This window comes from Delphinapterus leucas, chromosome 14 (assembly GCF_059928025.1).
Source record: "Delphinapterus leucas isolate spDelLeu-1000000601 "Yukka" chromosome 14, BTC_Dleu_Yukka2, whole genome shotgun sequence".
Lineage (NCBI taxonomy): Eukaryota > Metazoa > Chordata > Mammalia > Artiodactyla > Monodontidae > Delphinapterus > Delphinapterus leucas.
In genome coordinates, this window is record NC_143142.1 from 77,405,093 (window position 1) to 77,425,281 (window position 20,189).

At 42.0% G+C, this 20,189-nt stretch overlaps 2 protein-coding genes across 3 annotated transcripts in view; one reads left to right on the top strand and one right to left on the bottom strand.

Moving 5' to 3' along the window:
* The window catches only part of VPS4B (vacuolar protein sorting 4 homolog B), a 31,521-nt gene extending 29,772 nt beyond the window's left edge, over positions 1-1,749 (bottom strand). The window contains exon 1 of one of the 2 annotated variants that reach the window (XM_089895286.1): positions 1,503-1,749. In XM_089895286.1, coding sequence (XP_089751412.1) covers positions 1,503-1,718 — 216 coding nt within the window. In that variant the 5' untranslated portion in view covers positions 1,719-1,749. Of the gene's footprint in view, positions 1-1,422 lie in introns of both variants that reach the window. The other variant, XM_022584322.3, reaches the window with a different exon arrangement.
* A 5,408-nt stretch (positions 1,750-7,157) lies between these two features.
* SERPINB5 (serpin family B member 5) overlaps positions 7,158-20,189 on the top strand; it is a 60,791-nt gene continuing 47,759 nt past the window's right edge. Inside the window, exon 1 of the mRNA XM_089895297.1 lies at positions 7,158-7,248. The gene's annotated coding sequence lies outside the window, so the exon portion shown is untranslated. The remainder of the gene's footprint in view (positions 7,249-20,189) is intronic.

Consider the following 20,189-nt stretch of genomic DNA (forward strand, 5'->3'; position numbering starts at 1 on the left):
GTAGAAATACTGAATCACTATGCTGTACACCTGAAACTAATATTGTAAATCAATAAAACTTCAATAAAAACATTTTTTAAAGATGATGGAATAAAACTATGCAGTTAACTGACAAACCAACAAGGATGAAAACAAGGCATTTCAAAAGAAATCACCTTTGATCCTCAAAGGAACAACAGTTTTATCAAATGACCAATACTTTTTCCAAGTACATTTACCAAAAAAACCCCTTCTGAATGGGGCTACAAAAAACTAATGTTAAGTGAAGATTGTTGCATCTTAGTTTAATGAAATCTTGTTGGAAAAAATACACATAAGTCAACACATGACTTATTCTTTATTCTAAGAAATAAGTCACGTTGCAATTATATTTTGTTAAAGACATAAAACATTTATTTTCATAATCTTTTGGGTTGATTTTCAAGATAAAAGTCCCAATCAAGTGCCCCACCTCCTTTTTGGTGAAAATTTGATCTCGATTTAAATCAGTCTACTTTCAGTGATTTTTCTTCAGGATCAATTATCCTGGGCTCAGTAGATCCTCTATTAATTATCCCAGGTGCCTATACCAGGCACTCAACAAAAGCCTTTTCAACTGCAAGATCAAGACAAAGATTCAATATAGGGATTCACGCTACTCTTTTGTCCCAAACTTGACTAGTGGACTGGAGCTCTCGAGGTTAAGTCATATTCTAAACTCCACTGAAGCCCCAGATCCATTCTAGGGATGGGAGACACTGTTTGAAAAATTTCTCATCTCCATGAATTCCATTCCACAGAGGTCTAACAATTAAGTCTAAAGTATCAAGATTACATGCTTTATGAACAAAACACTGAACTCACTGCGGTAGGGGTGGGAAAGTGAAGACACAAAGGAGTTTAAGAAAACTCCATGATCTTATTTATATACTATATTTTGGGAGCCATTAGCGTGCACCTGAACGTATAGCTCAATGAATTCACGGATTCCTCAGATTCTGAGACTGTGCTCACGTTTCTATTCACCCGACAGCTCGAAAAGAAAGGCTTTGCTACACCAGCTTGAGGAACTAGGAGAGAACTCGAATCACCCTACTTTCAACTAGTCCAGAGTAATGCACTGGATACATTATGTTCTTTCCTCTCTCCCTTACACTGACTGCAGCGTTCGTGCCTCTGTTCAAAGCTCTGCCCAGCTCGGTTCAAACTCGGCTGGTTTGAAAAGGAAAAAACAAATACAAAAGCCTCAACAAAAGTCAAAAGTCCCACAAAGCCAGTGGGCTTGGGAAACCCCGGAAGCATGCGGAAAGCGTCCGATTCTCCCACCTGCCTCTGGGCCGGCGCGCCACCGCTTCCTCCCTCTTCCCCGCCCCCCACTTCCCACCCCACGCCCAGCGCCTCCCCTTGGCTTGGGCTCTCCAGGGGGCGGGAGGATGGCGATACCTGGAGGTTGCTCGAGGTGGATGCCATGGCGGAGATACGAGGCGGTTCCTCGAGGAGGAACGGGGGCAGAGGAAACCTACAGTGGCAACGTCGAGTCGAGCCCGGAGCTGCCCCAAACGTGCGCAGGCCGGTGGCTCTTGGACCTCAAGCGGCGGCCTCCTTTCCGGAACTTGTTCCAAAACAACACTGCGTTTCAAAAGCCAGCGGCCCCCCCAAACCCTCACAAAACTTCCGTAACCCTGAGCCCCTCCGGGCTCTCGTCCGGCCTCTAGCCTCAGTACTTCCGCTTTCGTCATCACCACGCGCGCCACCCAGTCCAAGCCAGCCGAGGCCTGGCGGAAGTCAGGCTGGGCGCAGGCGTACTGCGGCTCCGGCCTAGGGGCCGGGAGACCGTTCGGGGTTGAGCGCTATACTCTTTTCTTCCTTTTACGGAAGTCTTATCCTTTGAGATGAGTTATTGTTTCTGGCTTCTTTCACTTGACGGAGAATGGAGAGTGCTCTGTCAATCTTGTGAAAAATGTTATCCCGTCTCCAAGACCCGCTGGTTGGGGACTTTGGGTCCGTTACCATTTACTCCTGTGTAAAGTGGGGGTAATTAAAGTACCTACCTCAGGGTTGTGGAGAATGCTAGTGCTGCGCGGTTAGGCGCACTGCAGAGTGATAAGCGAACACTTCATCCCGCAAGCATTTTCTCAATGGTTATTGTCATGGCTCTAGGAAGCCCCGAGAATTTCAATAAAAGTTATGTATGGCGCTGCCCTCAAGGAGATTATGGCAGTCTGGTGGGGATGCAGGCTTCTGAACACAAGTCTTGTGAAACTGTTAGATCAGATATTATTTATTCCAGTTAACGTTACAGGGAAGGTTAATGGCTTGAGCAGGTGAGTGCTTTATGCAGGACCACAGATGTCAGGGATTAGTGGCAGAACTAAAAGAAGACCTTTTTCCAGCATTCTGTTGTTTGCGGGCACAGTCCTCTTTTTTTTCTTCCTTTCATAGTTTAGCTTCTTAAAGGAAAGCGAAATAGATGTTTAATCACTCCAACGTTTTACTTCCCACTCATTCTTTCCAAACATCTGGTGTCTCCTAAATAGAGAACTTCCCTCCTTTGCTTCTTACTTAGTATTGTCAACTACCCAGTTCTTGAAATCTCTTCTGGATAGTGTCCTAATGTCCTTCCTCTAACCTCTTCACTTTCTCCCCTTCTTACTCTTAAGGGCAGAATTTCCTCAAGAGTCTGACATCCTCTTCTTTCTCACTACGCAAGCTCTGCTCATCTTATCCCCTTCCTGGGCTCCAGGTAGCAATAGAATAGAAATGGCTTCAAATTTAAATCTCTAGCCTGCCCTGTCCTCTGCCTAGCATTTATAGCTACCTCCCAGAGAGCTCCAAAAAACCATAGGGTTTTCCCACAAGAAAAATTCAACACGTTAAGAGCCATATTAATTATCTTAAACCCCAAACTTCCTTCTCTGATCTCTCCTTAGAATAATATATCACCAAATCTCCATCATGCAGGCTGAAAGCTAAAGCCCCCTCTCTGCCTGCATCTATCAATTCTCCTTCCTACCCACCCTATCCCCTTCCAGTTACTGATAAAATACTATAGGGACTCCAGCCCTTAGAATATCAGCACATAATAGACATTTAATAAATATTAAACTATTTAACTGAGCTGCTTAAAATAAGTCGCTGGTTCCTTAATGACTTTCAAGCTTGATTTTGCCTGAAGATACAAGCAGATTCCAATTAACCTTTCAATTCAATCCCTAAATGTTTACTGAACACCCACTGAAGACAAGTCTACTGGGCATTAAGAACCTACAAAGACAAATAAGGTGTGGTCTTTGCCATTTAGGATTTTACAATTTAGTGGAAGGCAAGACATGTAATAATGAAAAGAGAATTCATTTGAGTACCACAGTTGAGTACCACCATGTGCCAGGCTGTTTTAGGTGCTGGATATGAACCAAAGAGTCAAAATTTCCTCTTTTATCACCAATACAGTAATAAGTCCTGTTGATACCATGTGCTCCCTGATATGCAATGAGGAGAGTGTCACCTGCGGTATTTTAAAAGATCTATAACCTCAGTCTCATCATGAGAAAGTACCATACAAATACAAATTGAGTTTTTTTTTTTAACTTCTACAAAATACCTAACCAGTGCACTTCAAAAATGTCAAAGTCATGAAAAAACAAGGAAAGACTGAGAAACTTGTCACAGATTGCAGGAGACTGACAACTAAATGCAATATGGGATTCTGGACTGGATCCTGGAACAGAACAAGACAGTGGAAAAACTGATAAAATCTGAATAAAGTCTGTATTTTAGCTAATAGTATTATACCGATGCTAATTTCTTAGTTTTGATAAGTATACCATGGTTATTTAAGTTGTTAACAGTAGGGGATGTTGGGTGAAGCATATATGGGAATCCTCTATATCTTTGCAACTCTTTTGTAAATATTATTTTAAAATAAAATGCTTCCTTAAAAAGTCCTGTTCTTTGGGAGCTTACCTTCTAATGGAATAGAAACTTTTTACCTTTTACGTGTGTGAGATAAATAGAAAATATATATTGGTCTCTGCCCCTGGTTCCTGGCACAGAGCTCCTGAACCCTTGGAATTTCCTGGGTGATCAAAATGTCTTTTGTTCTAATGAGGTGATGCTGGGTGGGCTCCTGGATGAGGACTGTTCACCATAAAGTCCAGGCCATGATTAGAAACTTGGAATTTTCAGCCCCCCACCTCCATCCTCTTGAGAAGGCAGAAGGGCTGAAAATGGAGTTAATGATCAATCATGCCTATGTGATGTGATGAATCCTCCATAAAAATCCCCTAAGTATGAGGTTCAGGGAGCTTCTGGGTTGGTGAACGTAGAGGTGCTGGGAGAGTGATGGGCTCCGAGAGGGCATGGAAGCTCCTCGCCCCTTCCCAAATACCTCGCCCTATGCATCTCTTCTATCTGGATGTTCAACTGTATCCTTTATCGTAACCTTTTATAATAAACCAGTAAGAGCAAGTAAAATGTTTTTCTGAGTTCTGTGAGCTGCTCTAGCAAATTAATTGAAACTGAGGAGGGGGTCATCATAACCTCCGATCTATAGCCAGTTGGTCAGAAGCACAGGTAGCATCCCTGTCTTGTGACTGGCATCCGAGGACTGTGTGTGTGTGTGTGGCAGTCTTGTGGGACTGAGCCCTTAACTTGTGGGATCTGACACTCTCTCCAGGTAGATAGTGTCAGAATTGAATCAAATTGCAAACCACCCACCTGGTGTCGCAGAGAATTGCTTGGTGTGAGGAAAAGCCTTCAAGTATTTGGTGACCAGGAGTATCAGAAGTGAGGTACAGCATGTGTAGGTAAAAAAGACAGGCAGGGAAGAAAGACCTAGCAGGAAAGAACTGAGTTTTTCCAGTGTAACATGTTTAAATATGTAAATGTAAAAATGTTATATTCTCTATGGTTTACAAAGTATTTTCACATGTATTTTCTCATTTCCTAATTCTGTGAAGTAGATCATTCTGTGAAGTATCTCATTTTTACAGATGTGGAAACCAAGTCTGAGAGAGATAGAATTTCCCCAATCCATGTAGCTCTTAAGTGGCAGAGCTGGAGTTTGAACCCAGGGAACCTGACTTCGGGTCCAGTATCAGAAGATGGACAGTGACAAGTGCTAGAACAGAGGCAGGACACATCGTGGTGCCACAGAAGGGAGAATGCTGAATTTGGAAGGAGTGGTCAGGAATTTCTTAGGGAAGGGATCAGTTAAACTGAATCTTCAAATCTTAAAACTGATTTTGACAGAGGTTAGGCCATTTCAGGCAGAGGAAAAGCATGAATAAAGGCATGGAAGGGTGAAGTATATGACGTATTTGAGGGATGGCTGGAATGTAGGGGAGCTGCGGGGAAGGAGTGACCGGAGAGGAAGCTAAAAAGGCACCCGTGGGCACTGCCAGGTGTTCAAGGCTTTGGAGATAAGGAGTCTGGACTTTGTTCTGTAGGGAGTAAGGATTCATTGAAAAGTTCCCCGCCCCGCCTTTGTCCCTCCTTCCCTCCCTGCCTAACTTTGTTCCTTTTAGAAGAAAGTAGCTAGTAGAGTCCTGACTTGGTCAGATAACAAGTTTCCCCTGCTCTCTGAAAGCAGAGTGTTCCTATGAAAGCTTCATAAGCCAACACGGCATAAAGCAAAGAAACCATCACCTTAGGGCACATCTTGCTAACAGACACACAGAATAAATCGAGATAAAGCACAGGGGCTCACAGACACTGTTCAAAGCGATGGCGGCTCTATGCTGAGATGCTGAGCGTAGCTCCGGGGAAGGAGTTTGGCGGTGCTACTTTCCGTGGTGGTAACTCTGTAACTCACTGTGAAACAAACACTGAACTATATTTTTTCCTGATTTTTCCATAAAAGCAAAAATCCTCTTCAGATTTCTTTCAGTTAGCAAAAACAGGTACTAACTCAGGTCTTTCGTAAAAGCGAAGTGACACAAAGCAAATTTTCAAAAAGCGGGGGAGATCTGTATTGGTTTTAGGAAGATGAGTCTCGCAGTTGTTTTTGTAGGAGGGACCAGGGAGAGAGAGGAGGCAGGAAGATGAAGCAGGAGGCTACTGCGACAGTCTTAGCTTTTAGAAAACAGAGTCTGCAGAGCCAAACAGCATAGTCCCCGTTCCTGAAGCACAGCTGCAATTTGGACTTTAATTAATACATCCTCCTTCCCTCAATTGCTTTCACCAATTCAACCTGTTAAAATCATACCTATTCTTCTAGTGCCTGTTCCAATGTCGCTTGCTCAAGACACCTTCAGAACCTCTCTGAACTCATAGCACTGTGGGACCTTGAATTGTCCTGAGATAATGCAGGCTAAGTGCCTAATACGGTGCCTGGAGCATAACAGATACTCAGAAATTGTTAGCCTCACCCGAATAGTGTTCCTTCTTTCTAGACTGTAAGGTCACAAAGGCCTAAGACTTCATCTTATTCTTTTTTTTTTTTTTTTTTTTTTTTTGTGGTACGCGGGCCTCTCACTGTTGCGGCCTCTCCCGTTGCGGAGCACAGACTCCAGACGCGCAGGCTCAGCGGCCATGGCTCACGGGCCCAGCCATTTTGCGGCATGTGGGATCTTCCCAGACCGGGGCACGAACCCGTGTCCCCTGCATCGACAGGCAGACTCTCAACCACTGCGCCACCAGGGAAGCCCTCATCTTATTCATTTTTATAACCCCTCCCCCCACCCCATGCCCTCACTCTCCACATATACACACAGAGTATGTGCTTAAGGAGCCAAGGTGTGTTAAACAAAATGAAGTCTCCTCGTGAATGATCTTTGGCTGGTAGGTGGCATCTGTGGATTCATCTTTCCACAGGGTCTCACATCCAGCCCATTCAGGACCAAATCCATCTCAGACCATCTTAAAGGAAATGCATAATCTTGAAGGCCTCACAGCAGGAGTGGGCAACCTGCTCATGTCCACTCAGGAGTCAGGTCTCTGCTTGTTGTGTCACCAGCTCCCTCCCTGCCCTGGGACAGAGCAGTAAGGAAGGCAAAGCACTGACAGGGCTGATCATGTGAAGGAAGTGACTCATCGGGGATCTCAGGCAGAAAACCTGTTCTCCATATCAGGCAGCATACCATTCTGAATGTGCTGGTCACCTGGAGGCCCAGCCCTTTCCCACTTATTGTTGTTCCTTTTATTCATATGAAGCTACAGAGAGTCCCGGCTGGATAGGTGGGTGTGGGAACCGACCTATCAACATCAGTCAGCCCTCTGAGGATGGGCCTGTGGACTGAGGCATCCATTCTTCATCACGCGTTATCTAAGGTGAATATCCTCTAAGGCATCAGCTCAGAAGAAAAGGTGAGGTGCCTGCCCTCTAGAAGTTTGCAAGCTAAGTCATCATCCCCCAGACTGTGGGTCCTTGGACCACAGATAATGTACATATGTACAAACTGCTCAACACAAGTCTCTTCCTGAACGTTTTCTCCAAGAACGTCTCCTTTGCTCTTGTGCTGGATTCAGTATTCAAGTGATTTTGGCCGATAGTGTCTTACTTGTTGAAGGAAGGTGGAAAATATTTGATCTCTTCTCAAAACTCCCTTTTCCCTCTCAGAGTAGGAGCTATAGTTTTTTCAGCTTTCTCCCTCTCTCAAATTCCAATTAATTGATCTTTACCAATAGAATAGGAAACAGCATTTTATAGCCTTAGATATACTCTCTGATATATTTACAGATGAAATGACTTGCTTCATAAAAATGCAGTGTAGCAGTGGGTAGGTTGGTGGGGGGGAGGGAGAGTGTGTGCATGTGTTATGAGTGAAACAAGAGATGGTCTGTTGACCATTGTAGCTGTGAATAAGTGCAGAGTGTGAGGGGGTGTTCACTGGACCAATTTCTCTGCTTTTCTGTATATTTTAAATTCTCCACAAGAGATTTTTTAAAAATTGCATTTCACATTTGTGTCGAACTCCTATTTAAATTCTTTGTCCAATTTTCTACTGTAGTGTGCATCTTTTCATCTTTCTCTTACTGATTTATTAGTCTTTTGTATATTAAGGAATTTCATCTTTTGTGATATGTGTTGCAAATATTTTCCCATTTTATTCTTTCAGTTATTACCTGTTTTGGGTATGAGAATGTAAGTTTCAATATAGTCACATTTATCATTCTTTTTCTTTTTGCTATGTTTAGAAGAACCTTACTCACTACTAGGTTACCGGACACCACAGTATACCTGTGTGTTCTTCACGTACTTTCAAGGTTTCATTGTTTCATTTAAATCCTTGACCTCTCTGGAATTTATTTTGGTGTAACAATTAAGCTCAGGGTCTGGTTTTGTTGTTTTATTTTTATTTATTCCAAATGGGTGGTCAGTTCCCCCAATGTTATTTACATCCTTCTTTTCTCTACTCATTTGAATGGCTACCTTTATCATATACCAATTTCTCACAAGGATTTGTTTGTCTGAAACCTTGATTTTTAAAAATATTCCTTTTCACCACCTATTCTTATGCCAGAAAAACTGTTTTTATGACAGTAGCTTCGTAATACAGTATCTTGTGGAGCTGCCTGCCTGATTCACCCTAAGCAGAATGGAAAACTAGCCAAGGGCTCAGGCTCTGATGCTAGAAGGCTTGGTTCAAATCTTGGCTCCAGCAAGTGTCAGGCAATTACTTAATCTCTCTAAGCTCCTATTTTTGCATCTATAAAATGTGGAAATAATACTACCTGTCTAATGGGGGAATTAAATGAAACTAGCATATGGCAGAACTGGGCTTGGAACATGGTTAACACCCACTAAATGTTAGCTATCAATAATTTTCTAGGTAGTTAAGATTTTCTTATATTTACTTTTCCATGTTAACTTTAGTGTCATTTTGTCAAGGTCCACCTAAAAAGCTTATTGATTTTGTAACTGAATTGATAGATTAGTTTAAGGCAGTTGGGGATCTTTAAAATATTGAACTTCCTTCAGGTTTCAAAAACATGTGATGCCTTTTCTGTCTTCTTGTATGCTTCTTAGTAGAGTCTCATTTTTTTTCTTCAGATAGTTTCTGAACATTTCTTTTAGGCTTATTTCTAGGTGTTTTATTGTGCTATTGTTGCCATCATAAGTAGTATAGTTTCTTCTCATATTTTCTAGCTGGTTATGGTCTATAAGTAGGAAACCATGGGATTATATGTAGGTTAAATTGCCAGACATGTTGCTTCTAATAGATTATCAATATACTCTCTTGGAGTTTCTAGGTAAACAATGACAACATCTGTAAATAGCCATATCTTTGCCTCTTTCCCATACAATGTTGAAAGTGTCAAGAATAGTCATCCTTGACTTTTTCCTAACTTTAAAGGAAATGCTAGTAGTGCTTCATAAATAATCATTTTAAATGTTATTGTGTAAGTTTTCTATTGCTGTGTAACAAATTATCACAAACTCAGCAGCTTAAAACAACACATTTTTATTATGTCGCACTTTCTGTAGGTCAGAAGTCCAGGCATGTCCTAGCTGGGCTTTTGCTCTGGGTCTCACAAGGCTGAAATTAAGACGTAACCTGGGCTGTGTTCTCATCTGGAAGCTCAGCTAGGGAAGGATCTACTACTTTGAAGCTCCCTGAAGTTGTTGGCAGAATTCACGATAGCTCACTTCATCAAATCCAGGAACACACACACACACACACACACACACACACACACGAGTCTCGGCTGCTTCAAGTTTCTGACTCTAGGGAAGGGTCAGACCCTCTTTTAAAGGGCTTTCCTGATTAAGTCAGAACCACCCTGGATAACCTTCCTTTTGATTAACTCCAGGTCAGCTTATTAGGACCTTCATTATATCTGCAAAATCCCTTCACCTTTGCCATATTCTGTTGGTTTGAAGGAAGTCACAGTTTCTGTCTGTACTCAAGGGGAGGGGATTATACAAGGGTATGACTCATTGGGTGTCCCTTAGAGTATGTCCACCACAGTAATATTTTACAAGACATCTCTATAAGGGAGATAGGAAAAATTAATATTTTAACATAAGAGAAATATGTGAGATTTCATATTATAAATACTTTATAAAATTTTTGTTGGTTCTCTATCTATCTAATTTATGTTTTACAGGACTTTCATAAGTATTACATTCATTAAAATAGGTAATTAGAAAAATGGAGTGACTGACAGAGAAAGAAAAATACTGTATTTTATCACATATATGGAATCTAAAAAATAGAACAAATGAATGAATATAATAAAACAGAGGCAGACTCATAGATATAGAGAACAAACTAGTAGTTATTAGTGGGATGAGGGAAGGGGGAGGGGCAAGGTGGGGAAGGGGATTAAGAGGTACAAATTACTATGTATAAAATAAATAAACTACCAGGATACATTGTACAGCACAGGGAATATGGTCAATATTTTATAATAACTTTAAAGAGTATAATCTATAAAATTTTTGAGTCACTATGTTGTACATCTGAAACTAATATAATACTGTAAATCAACTATATCTCAACTAAAAAAAAGAAAAAAAGTGGAGTGGCTAAAGACAGAAGCATATAAATAAAGGCTTAATGAAATATCTATGGCTTGCAAAATTGTATGGAGTAGGGCATTTGGTTTAGAAAGAGGAATCACCTCTTTGTTCCTTAGAGAGATGCTGACCAATACATATTCTAGCAGCAAAATTGGTTTAGCTATAGAAGCTCTTATTGTCCACTGAGAGCTCCTTCTCCAGAATGACTTGTTCTTGTTGTCATTTGAGCAGGGAAAATCTCCCAAGATTGCTACCACCAAATCAACAGAGATCTGGGGTGAGATTGTGGGGATGGAATCATTTTTAGTTCAAAAATCAACCTCCATGTACTTCTCATGGACTAGTTTTAGGAGAAGGATTTAGGAGTGTTTAGGTTCCATTTCTAATAACACCCAGCATGGGATAGCACGATTTCCCAAATGACAACGTTAACGACATCAAGTAATGACTGTCTAGATTAGCAAAGGAATTTTGCCTGTCGCTACCTAAGCCAAGATTTTCCCAAGAATTACAGCCTAATTTAGTTGTTCATTGTCCCATTTGATTGCTAAATTAAGTCAACTCTACAACAAGATTAAGCAGAAAGAAAATGAATACACTATGAGAGTAGCAACTATGTGTTTTACAGGAGAGGACTCAAATATGATGTCTGTTTACTAGTGTTTTTTTTCTTCTTCTGAAAATAGTGGAATGCTCTCTTCACTCCTTTATAAACTCATTATTATCAACTTTAAGCAAATCTGTTGAGACCTTAAGCTTTGTTTCCATCTTCCTTTTCAAAGTGTGTAGACTTACATCTGCAGACATTTTCAAAGAGATATCATTGTGTCAGAAAAAAAAATTGGTTGTGGTTTTGTGTACGTGTCATGATTTAATTACTAGCTAAACAGTAAGTGGCACTATGGTAAATTTCTGAGTAATGATGAGCGTAATACTCTGGGTAGAGAGGGGTGTTGAGGCAGGATTGGGGACCCCTGAGTAAGAGGTCAACCTGACCACTGTAAGACAAAATAAACGGGGCTTCCCTGGTGGCGCAGTGGTTGGGAGTCCACCTGCCGATGCAGGGGACGCGGGTTCGCGCCCCGGTCCGTGAGGATCCCACATGCCGTGGAGCGGCTGGGTCCGTGAGCCATGGCCGCTGAGCCTGCGCGCCCGGAGCCTGTGCTCCGCAACGGGAGAGAGGCCACAACAGTGAGAGGCCCGCGTACAGCAAAAAAAAAAAAGCTGGCAACTTTCTTCCTTGTGATTTATCTGTAATTAAAAACAGATTTGAAAAGGATACATTTCAATGGTGAAATGAAAAACCAAGAATCGCCAAACCTAAAAAATGTTTTATGGGCAGCTGTTGTTTCAACGCATCTTGAGGTCAATATTTTAACTAGATAAGTCATTTAATACTCCTGTTTCTATTCTATTTGTAATTGTGTTGGTCTTGGGAATTAAAGTATGTGGGATGGAATTCTTATTTATATGTGTAAATAAATGTAAACCCTGGGATTTTAAGAGGAAACAATAGAATTGGTGATGTACCTATGTTTGAAACAATAGTACTTTTCAATCACTCAACCAGCTGGTACTGACTGAGCTCCTATTAAGTAGTCAGACCTGAATCTGATGTTTCAATGAATCCAAATGAGAAGTCAAACATGACCCTTTCTCCGCAAAACTTCTAATATAGTTGGAAAATCAGAGCAGTTACAATCAGGAAGCCGTCTTCACTGGGCAAAATGAATACTAAATACAATGTAGACCTTATGAGTGAAAAAAAAAAAAGTGGTGAGAAATGCTGTCTGCTGTGATCATAGAAAAGGTTGGGTCTGAATTGTGCCTAGAGAGGGCACTTTAGAAGCAATGGAGGAATTTACATTTGTTCATAAAAAACACTCTGTGGGGCTTCCCTGGTGGCGCAGTGGTTGAAAGTCCGCCTGCCGATGCAGGGGACACGGGTTCGTGCCCCGGTCCGGGAAGATCCCACATGCCGCAGAGTGGCTGGGCCCATGAGCCATGGCCGCTGAGCCTGCGCGTCCGGAGCCTGTGCTCTGCAACGGGAGAGGCCACAACAGAGAGAGGCCTGCGTACCGCAAAAAAAAAAAAAAAAAAAAAAAAAAAAAATTTAAAAAAACACTCTGTGCCACTGAGGAGGGTTGTCCTTTCTCATTATTCAAATTATAATCACAAAATGGAAGTCTTGAAAGCTCAAGTGTTTATTCACAGTCTTGGCCAGATTCCACCTTGGAAGAGTAAGCATAGGTTAAAAACCACAGCCAATTCAATTATTTAATTTCACTGTATTAAAGCTCAAGGTTGCCAAATGATCTCATTACCAAATTATATCCTAAGGTCATGCTGGGAAAATAAGCTATTCTACGCCAGACAAACTACTCCCAAGGGCAACTCCTGGGCAATGATATTTTTGAAGTTGCAAAATGGCTGTGTTTTTCATTGCAAAATTCCATCCTCCACCCCTGGTACTCTTGGAGGGTTCCTAGGCTTACCCAATCTAGTGAAACAAAGCGCTGGGCCAAACAGTTATTTAAAAGACACTCAGTAACACATGAGTGACAACTAGTAGCAATCTGAAAAGCAACTGTGTAATAGACTTTACAATTGGACAACTTAGGTCTGTAAAAATTAGAGGAGAAAGCAGCAAGTCGTAGCATTAATGCCAAGTACCTTCCACATATTGTTATGATCAGGTATTTACCGGTTGTTAAAACACTCTAGTAAGAGATGTCAAGCTAGGGGAAATTACAAATAAAGATGTGAAAAGACTGGAAAGTTCAGCTTTCATTCTTCTCGTTTTAGGACCTGTTTTTAAAATGGTGGGACTTTGTAGGAGCAAAAAGTTCAGGTTCCCTCTTAAAAGAGAAAGTATATACCCCTATCAAGGCAAGGAATACCCCCAAAGAAAGTGGTTTTATTGTGCCAGTGAGAAATTCCAGAAAAGGGATATTATAAGAGCCCCTAAGGAGTAGATTCAGGTCAGGGGAAATATATACCTTGGAGAGAGATGGAGACATTAACTTATTTAGAAGCTGGCTCTCTTCAAAGACCCCAGAGTGTAAAGTATCATGTAATTGATCCAAGTGGACAATATGTCAATCAACAAATCTAAATTGAGTTGACTATTATGTGAAAGGCATCTAACCCTCCAAGCTCCTTCTAAATTTTCCAAATGAAAAAGGCCAGCATTGTGCATTGATTGTCTAAGTAATGGGTATTACGACGCAAATGTGTTTGAGAAATGCCCGCAGAGATGTTGTAATTTTACTGTGTAGTGTCTGCACATTGTCGTGTGGTAGAAAGAGCTCCCTCTGGGCTTGAAGTCTTGATGTCCTAGGTTCTAATCCTGACTCTCCCACTCAACAGCTTCGTGGACTTTCTTAGAGAGTTAAGAGAAGAGTTTGGATGAAACTCGGTGTGATTTAATCAGAAGACCCCAGGTCTATACTCAGCTATGCAACTCCTTTGCTTTTTGACCTTAGGAAAGTCATTATTAGCTTCTGTTGTTTTTAGTTTGCTTGTTTGTGATGAGGATGAGCTAGATCATCTCTAAAATCTCTTATTGCTTTGCACCAACCTTTCAAAGTGTAGCATAATTATATTACTCAAAATTACTGTGGATGCTTAGAGATTTATCTCTGCTTTTATGCCAGATTTTTGAGGCACTGTGATATAACATTAAGTATTAGAGATTTTGAGGTGAGACCCAAGGACAGGCACTTAACTGCTCTGAAACCTAGTTTTCTTATCTTTAAAACTGGACTAATAATTCCTACTTTACAAGGTCTCTGCAAAGGTAAGAGATAATGAACTACAATGTCTGGCCCATTGTGGACATTCAATAAGTGGTGGTGTTTTTTATCTTCACCTCCGTGAACCACTTGATGCCAAAGTGTAGCATTATTCCTGTGGGAAAATAAAATAGACTTCATAACAATCTACAGTTTCTAGGGGAGCTTTGTGGTAGACAGCATAATACTATCTTTTGTAATGGAGATGGTGATCAGATATGAAATTTTAGGAAAACTTACTAATGGACTCCAGTAAGAGTCCATTACTTTACAAAGGTATTGGATGTTACCTCTGTAATACCTTTTACTCAGATCTTAGAGTTAATTCTGACACTTAATGCCCATGGTTTCCACCGGTAGTTAGCTCCAGCAGGCCCCAAATTAACTTAAAGGGCTACAGTGTGGACTGGATGAATCTTCTCACCATGGCATTTTTCTTTATTATTCTTTTCAGGCTTCTATTTTTTTGCCACCATTCCTGACATGTCGCTTCACCTCTGCTCTGTGCTTCTACATTTTAGCCACATCTGGATGCTTCCTCTTTCTCGCAGGCAAACACAGAACAGCAGGCAGGTTTCTGCCAACCTCGCCACTTCCCTTCATCGTGTTTGGAGCAATAGTGATCCTTGTAAGGTGCAAAGTGAGAAACGCTTCACATTTTACAGAGTGACGCTCGATTCTGGAATCAACTTTGAATTAATTAACTTATTCCACTTTTGAGCATCTGTCATTCTCTGTTCTTGAACCTGGGACTTCTTGTTGGTTCTCATAAGTAGGCACTGATTCGTACTTGCTTTGATTCTTTCGCTGGCAACCCCCTGTATAAGGCACGATCCCTGTTCTCAGAGTTTATAATCCATTGCAGTATGCGGAGATTAGGAGTAGACAGTCCCGAGAGACAAGTGTGAGCTGAGTGTTACAGGGAGCGGATGCTGCAGGCACGAGAAGAGATTGCTCTGGTCTGGACCGGGCTGCCTACTGAGATGCATGAACTCTTGAGCTGGTCCTTTGCAGCGGGAGAGGAGAGGCCCGGGCCAGGCGTGGGGGCAGGATGGTGCCAACCACATGGTTTGTGCACAGAAGTTTCACAGAAGGTTCTTATTATGCAATCAGTTCATAAGCTCATCTCTGCTGTGGACATTCTTCCTAGCCTAACACGGGAGAAAAGTGGGTGTCATGTACTGGATACGTGAACTTGGTTGGATGATACGTCCATGTAAAGTCCAATTTCTTCAACAGTTACAGCCAACATCGAGGGTTAGTGGCACGTTTCAGATGGAACACGTTACTGGGAGAGAGCAGCGCCTCAGTATATGTGAGGTGCCACCTCTCCCTCTGCTGCACGTAAATACACATATGCGACGGGTGGGTTTGGGGCATACTTATCTCTACAGCGTATTCATTTTATGTAAGAACTTATTCACTAATCAATTCTCCTACTTATGTGAATAAATCCAAATGTAGTAAATCTGTACATTTCCTGGCTGTTCGTTATTTCTGGAATATTCCTGTGATGGATTGGAAGACATTAAAAAATACTTGTAAAGAAACCTTGTCAGATGTCTAAGCACAGAAAGCAGGAGATTGAGTCTGGGGCTTCTGGCGATGCAGCTCCCAAGCTACTCGTTCTCGTTAAGGGGCTCCCGGTGTTTCAGTGTCCTGGTGCTGCTGTAGCCAACTAGCCCAGACTTGGTGGCTTCAAGCAGAAGAAATTCATTCTCTCGTCAGTTTGGAGGCTGGAAGTCCCCAGTCGAAGTGTTGGCAGAGGCCTGCTGCCTCTGAAGGCTCCAGAGGAGGATGCTTCCTTGCCTTTCTTAGTTTCTGGTGGTTGCCTGTAACCCTTGGCGTTCCTTGGTTGGTAGACAAATCACTCCAGTCTCTGACCCTGCTGTCACATCGTGTTCTCTTTTTTAATTTTAATTTTATATTTATTTATTTACTTATTTTTGGCTGCGTTGAGTCTTCATTGCTGCACGCGGACTTTCTCTAGTTGTGGCGAGCGGGGGCTGCTCTTCTTTGTGGTGCATGGGCTTCTCATTGCGGTGGCTTCTCTTGTTGCAGAGCACGGGCTCTAGGTGCATGGGCTTCGGTAGCTGTGGCACGCGGGCTCAGTAGTTGTGGCTCATGGGCTTAGTTGCTCCGCGGCATGTGGGATCTTCCTGGACCAGGGATTGAACCCATGTCCCCTGCATTGGCAGGCGGATTCTTAACCACTGCGCCATCAGGGAAGTCCCACATCATGTTCTCTTCATGTCTGAACCTCTGTGCCCAAATTTTGTTTTTCTTATAAAGACCAGCCATCTTGGATTTAGGGGCCACCCTAATCTATTAAGACTTCATCTTAATTTTTTAAAAAATTGAGATTTATTGACATATAACATTATACTAGTTTCTGGCACACAACATGATGATTTAATATTTGTGTATATTGAGAAATGATCATCACAGTAAGTATGGTTAACAGTTATCACCACACGTAGTTACAAATTTTTTTTTTCTGTGTACCTCATCTTAATCTGATTACACTTGTAAAGCCCCTATTTCCAAATAAGGTCACCTTCATGGGTACTGAAGGTTAGGACTTGAACACATCTATTTTGGGAGGACAAAATTTAACCAACAGCCTGCAGGTTGTCCAAGCAGAAGAGGGGGGCAGGGCCATGCTCCTCCACGTGGAGGTGGCTGGCGGGTAGGGGCACAGTCACCCTGGTGGACAGAGCATGTGAACTTACAAACTCAGCTTGGGCTTTCTTGTTTGAGTTTGGGATCCTAAGCAGGTGGCCCAAAGCAGCGAGGTCGGACTCCATAGACAGCCAGCTGTGGAGTGAGTGGCCCTGTGTGTAGCTATGGCACCCGGGTCGGTGACAGGGGGGTGGGGGCGTTTCTGGCCTCCTGTGGTTCCTGCTTAATTCCTGAGCTGAATTCTCTGGGCTTCCCTTCAGTTCTGTCATCGTCCTTATACCTTTTCACCTAATTCCCTCTCCTTTGTTTAAACTAGACAAAGTCAGTTTTTCCTGTTTGCAAGAAAGAACTCTGAGTAATAGCAATATCAAATTAATTTATTGTCCAAACATTACCAGAAGGTTCCAAGGGGCAGCAGAATCCGGAGACAATTAGCTTCAGAAGAGTAACTGCCATTAAGAACATTAATTGTGGCAGGACATTAAATATTGACTACCAGGTCACCCTTTTGTAGTAAATATTTTATATACAAATGACAAAGGACAAAGCCCCTTTATAAATAAAGGAGTTACATCAGGAAATTTCAGAATTTTACTCTTCAGTATCCAGAGGTCTGAAAGGGAAATGCAAATCATTTTAAAAATCGTAATTCTAAGAGTTTATGGAATCAGTTCCCCAATGGCAGGTCCATCTGCAAATTTTAAAGAAATTCTTCCACTCAATATGAATTAATTAATTTTCTTAGTTCAACCAATCTATCTGTTAATCAATTAACAATCTGTTAAAATAATTGATGCTCCAAACAGATTTCCCAGTTTTTCAGTCCTAAGTGTGGTAAGAGGTCCCTCTACTGGCTACTCACAGAAACTACAGCTCTCTACCCACGCGGCTGTAACACAGGAATTCAAAAGTAAGCAGTTTACCTTTTGTTGTAACCCCCTCGAAAATTGTCTGAGGTAGTAGCCTCAGGGCAGGAATAAGAAAAGGCACTGATTAGGAAGCCAGCTGTGAAGGAAATCTTGGCCTACAGCTCTCTGAAAAATGAAAATGAAAATGAAAAATGCATCCCTATAGAATAACGCTCTTCAGTAGAAAATATTGCAAAAGACACAAGTGTGAGCCATGTATTCATTTTTAAATTGCTTAGTGACCACATTAAAAAAAGAAGTAGGGCTTCCCTGGTGGCGCAGTGGTTGAGAATCTGCCTGCTAATGCAGGGGACACGGGTTCGAGCCCTGGTCTGGGAAGATCCCACATGTCGCGGAGCAACTGGGCCCGTGAGTCACAATTACTGAGCCTGCGTGTCTGGAGCCTGTGCTCCACAACAAGAGAGGCCGCGACAGTGAGAGACCCGCGCACCGCGATGAAGAGTGGTCCCCACTTGCCACAACTAGAGAAAGCCCACGCACAGAAACAAAGACCCAACACAGCCAAAATTAAATTAATTGATTAATTAAAAAAAAGAAGTAAAGCAAACAAAGTAAAATTCATTTTAATTATGTATTTTTATTTAACCCAATATACCCAAAATGTTATCACTTCAGCTTGTAATCCATATAAAAAATTAATGAGCTATCTTGCATTCTTTCGTTGCACTTAATTCTTTGAAATCTGGGCTGTACTTTCCACCTGTAGCACATCCCAGTTTGCACTAGCCACATTTCAGGTGCTCCATAGCCCTGTGGGGCTAGTGGTTGTTAATTAGACCGCATGGGACCAGGGAAACTCCAATAGCAAGGACAGGAACTCAAGAGATAAGATACTAGCTGTTTCATAATTTACAATTCATAGCTCAGGGTGACATCTCACAAGCTGTCCAAAACCCGTTTAGAAAAGGAACGTCAAAGATGAATAAACTGGCTGTCAAGAGCTTAAAGGTTCATGTTTTCTTTGTATCGCTGTTGGTGATACTTGGTACAAAGGGCTCTGCATAGTGGTTTGACATCATGTATCCGGAGCTTTCAAACATTCAGAACTTCCAGACCAGGGTTTACACCTGTGGGAATGGTAGCAGGGGAATGTGAGCACAAGCCGGCTCTGGGTATTAAGTTCCTGCTGGACAGTTGTTACGGCTCTTTGTCTTTCCATCTGGCACGTCTCTGTGGGCTCTCAGGATGGCTGCAGCCCTCAGTGGTAGAACTCTACCCATGACCTGCAGGAATAGCCTTGAGACTGCCCGCCATCACACTCTTGGCTGGCTTTCCTTCCCCCTTCTTGTGGGGTCTGAGGCTGGGTGGGCTAGCGAAAAGTAAGATGCATACATAAAATTAAACTGATGAATTAATGTATATAATTTAATTAATTAAAATAAGTATATAATTAAACTAATTAAATTTACTATTGATTATGAAAGTTTTTGTCCTCAAGGGCATTTTTGGTGGGTCCGATTAGAAGGAACCATGGGTTCCAGTGGAAGAGCATGGCTTTTCCAGTGGAGGTGGTCAGAGATGCACCGAGATTCCTGGATGAAGCTGTTCAACACGCCTGACGTTGTTAGGGAAAAATGGAAACAACTTATTCAACAATAGGCAATTACTTAACAATATATCTCCATAGAATGGATATTATGCAGCTTTCAAAGGAAGGTTTCAATGAATGCCTTTCCTCTTTATATTTATTTTTCGGTTTTGTCAGTGTTACCCAAGTTTTGTATGGTTTGTTGTGAAACTTCAGCCCCGCCCACCGTTTCTTTCCATTTTCCTCTTCCCACGAGGGAGAACAGGGGAAATTCACCTTCCACTAGAGAAGATTATAAGGGATGTGGTGTCAGTGGGTAAAAGGCAAATTCCAAGTAATTTAATGTATGGAGCTAGAACAGGCATACAAGGAAATGTTTGAAGATACAGGATAAATTATGCATGTGATGAGATGAATTATCAAAAATCAGACATTAAAATTGTAACTATTTTGACAACTGAATTTAGCTCTAAATATAGAGAAAAGAAAATACTCTGGCTTCTTATAAGTCAATTCAGCTACATTCAGTAATGTGGGGGGGACATTACTGATTTAAAACTTTGTCACACTCAGAACAAACTCAGGCACAGGCAGGGAGTATCCTGGGCACTCTTCCTTTCCCCAGGATAGATATTAGGCTGAGATGGCTTTGTATCACAGCTGTGTAAGGTCCCCGGAAGAGGGTGACCACGGCTTTTCAGATGCCCTCCTGTGCCTGCACACACTGTCGGACTGCCGTTTCCGCTGCAGGGATGCCACGAGCTGGTAACCCCAGCGAGAACCGCTCTGTGGGGCTTGCTGTATCCCTGGGC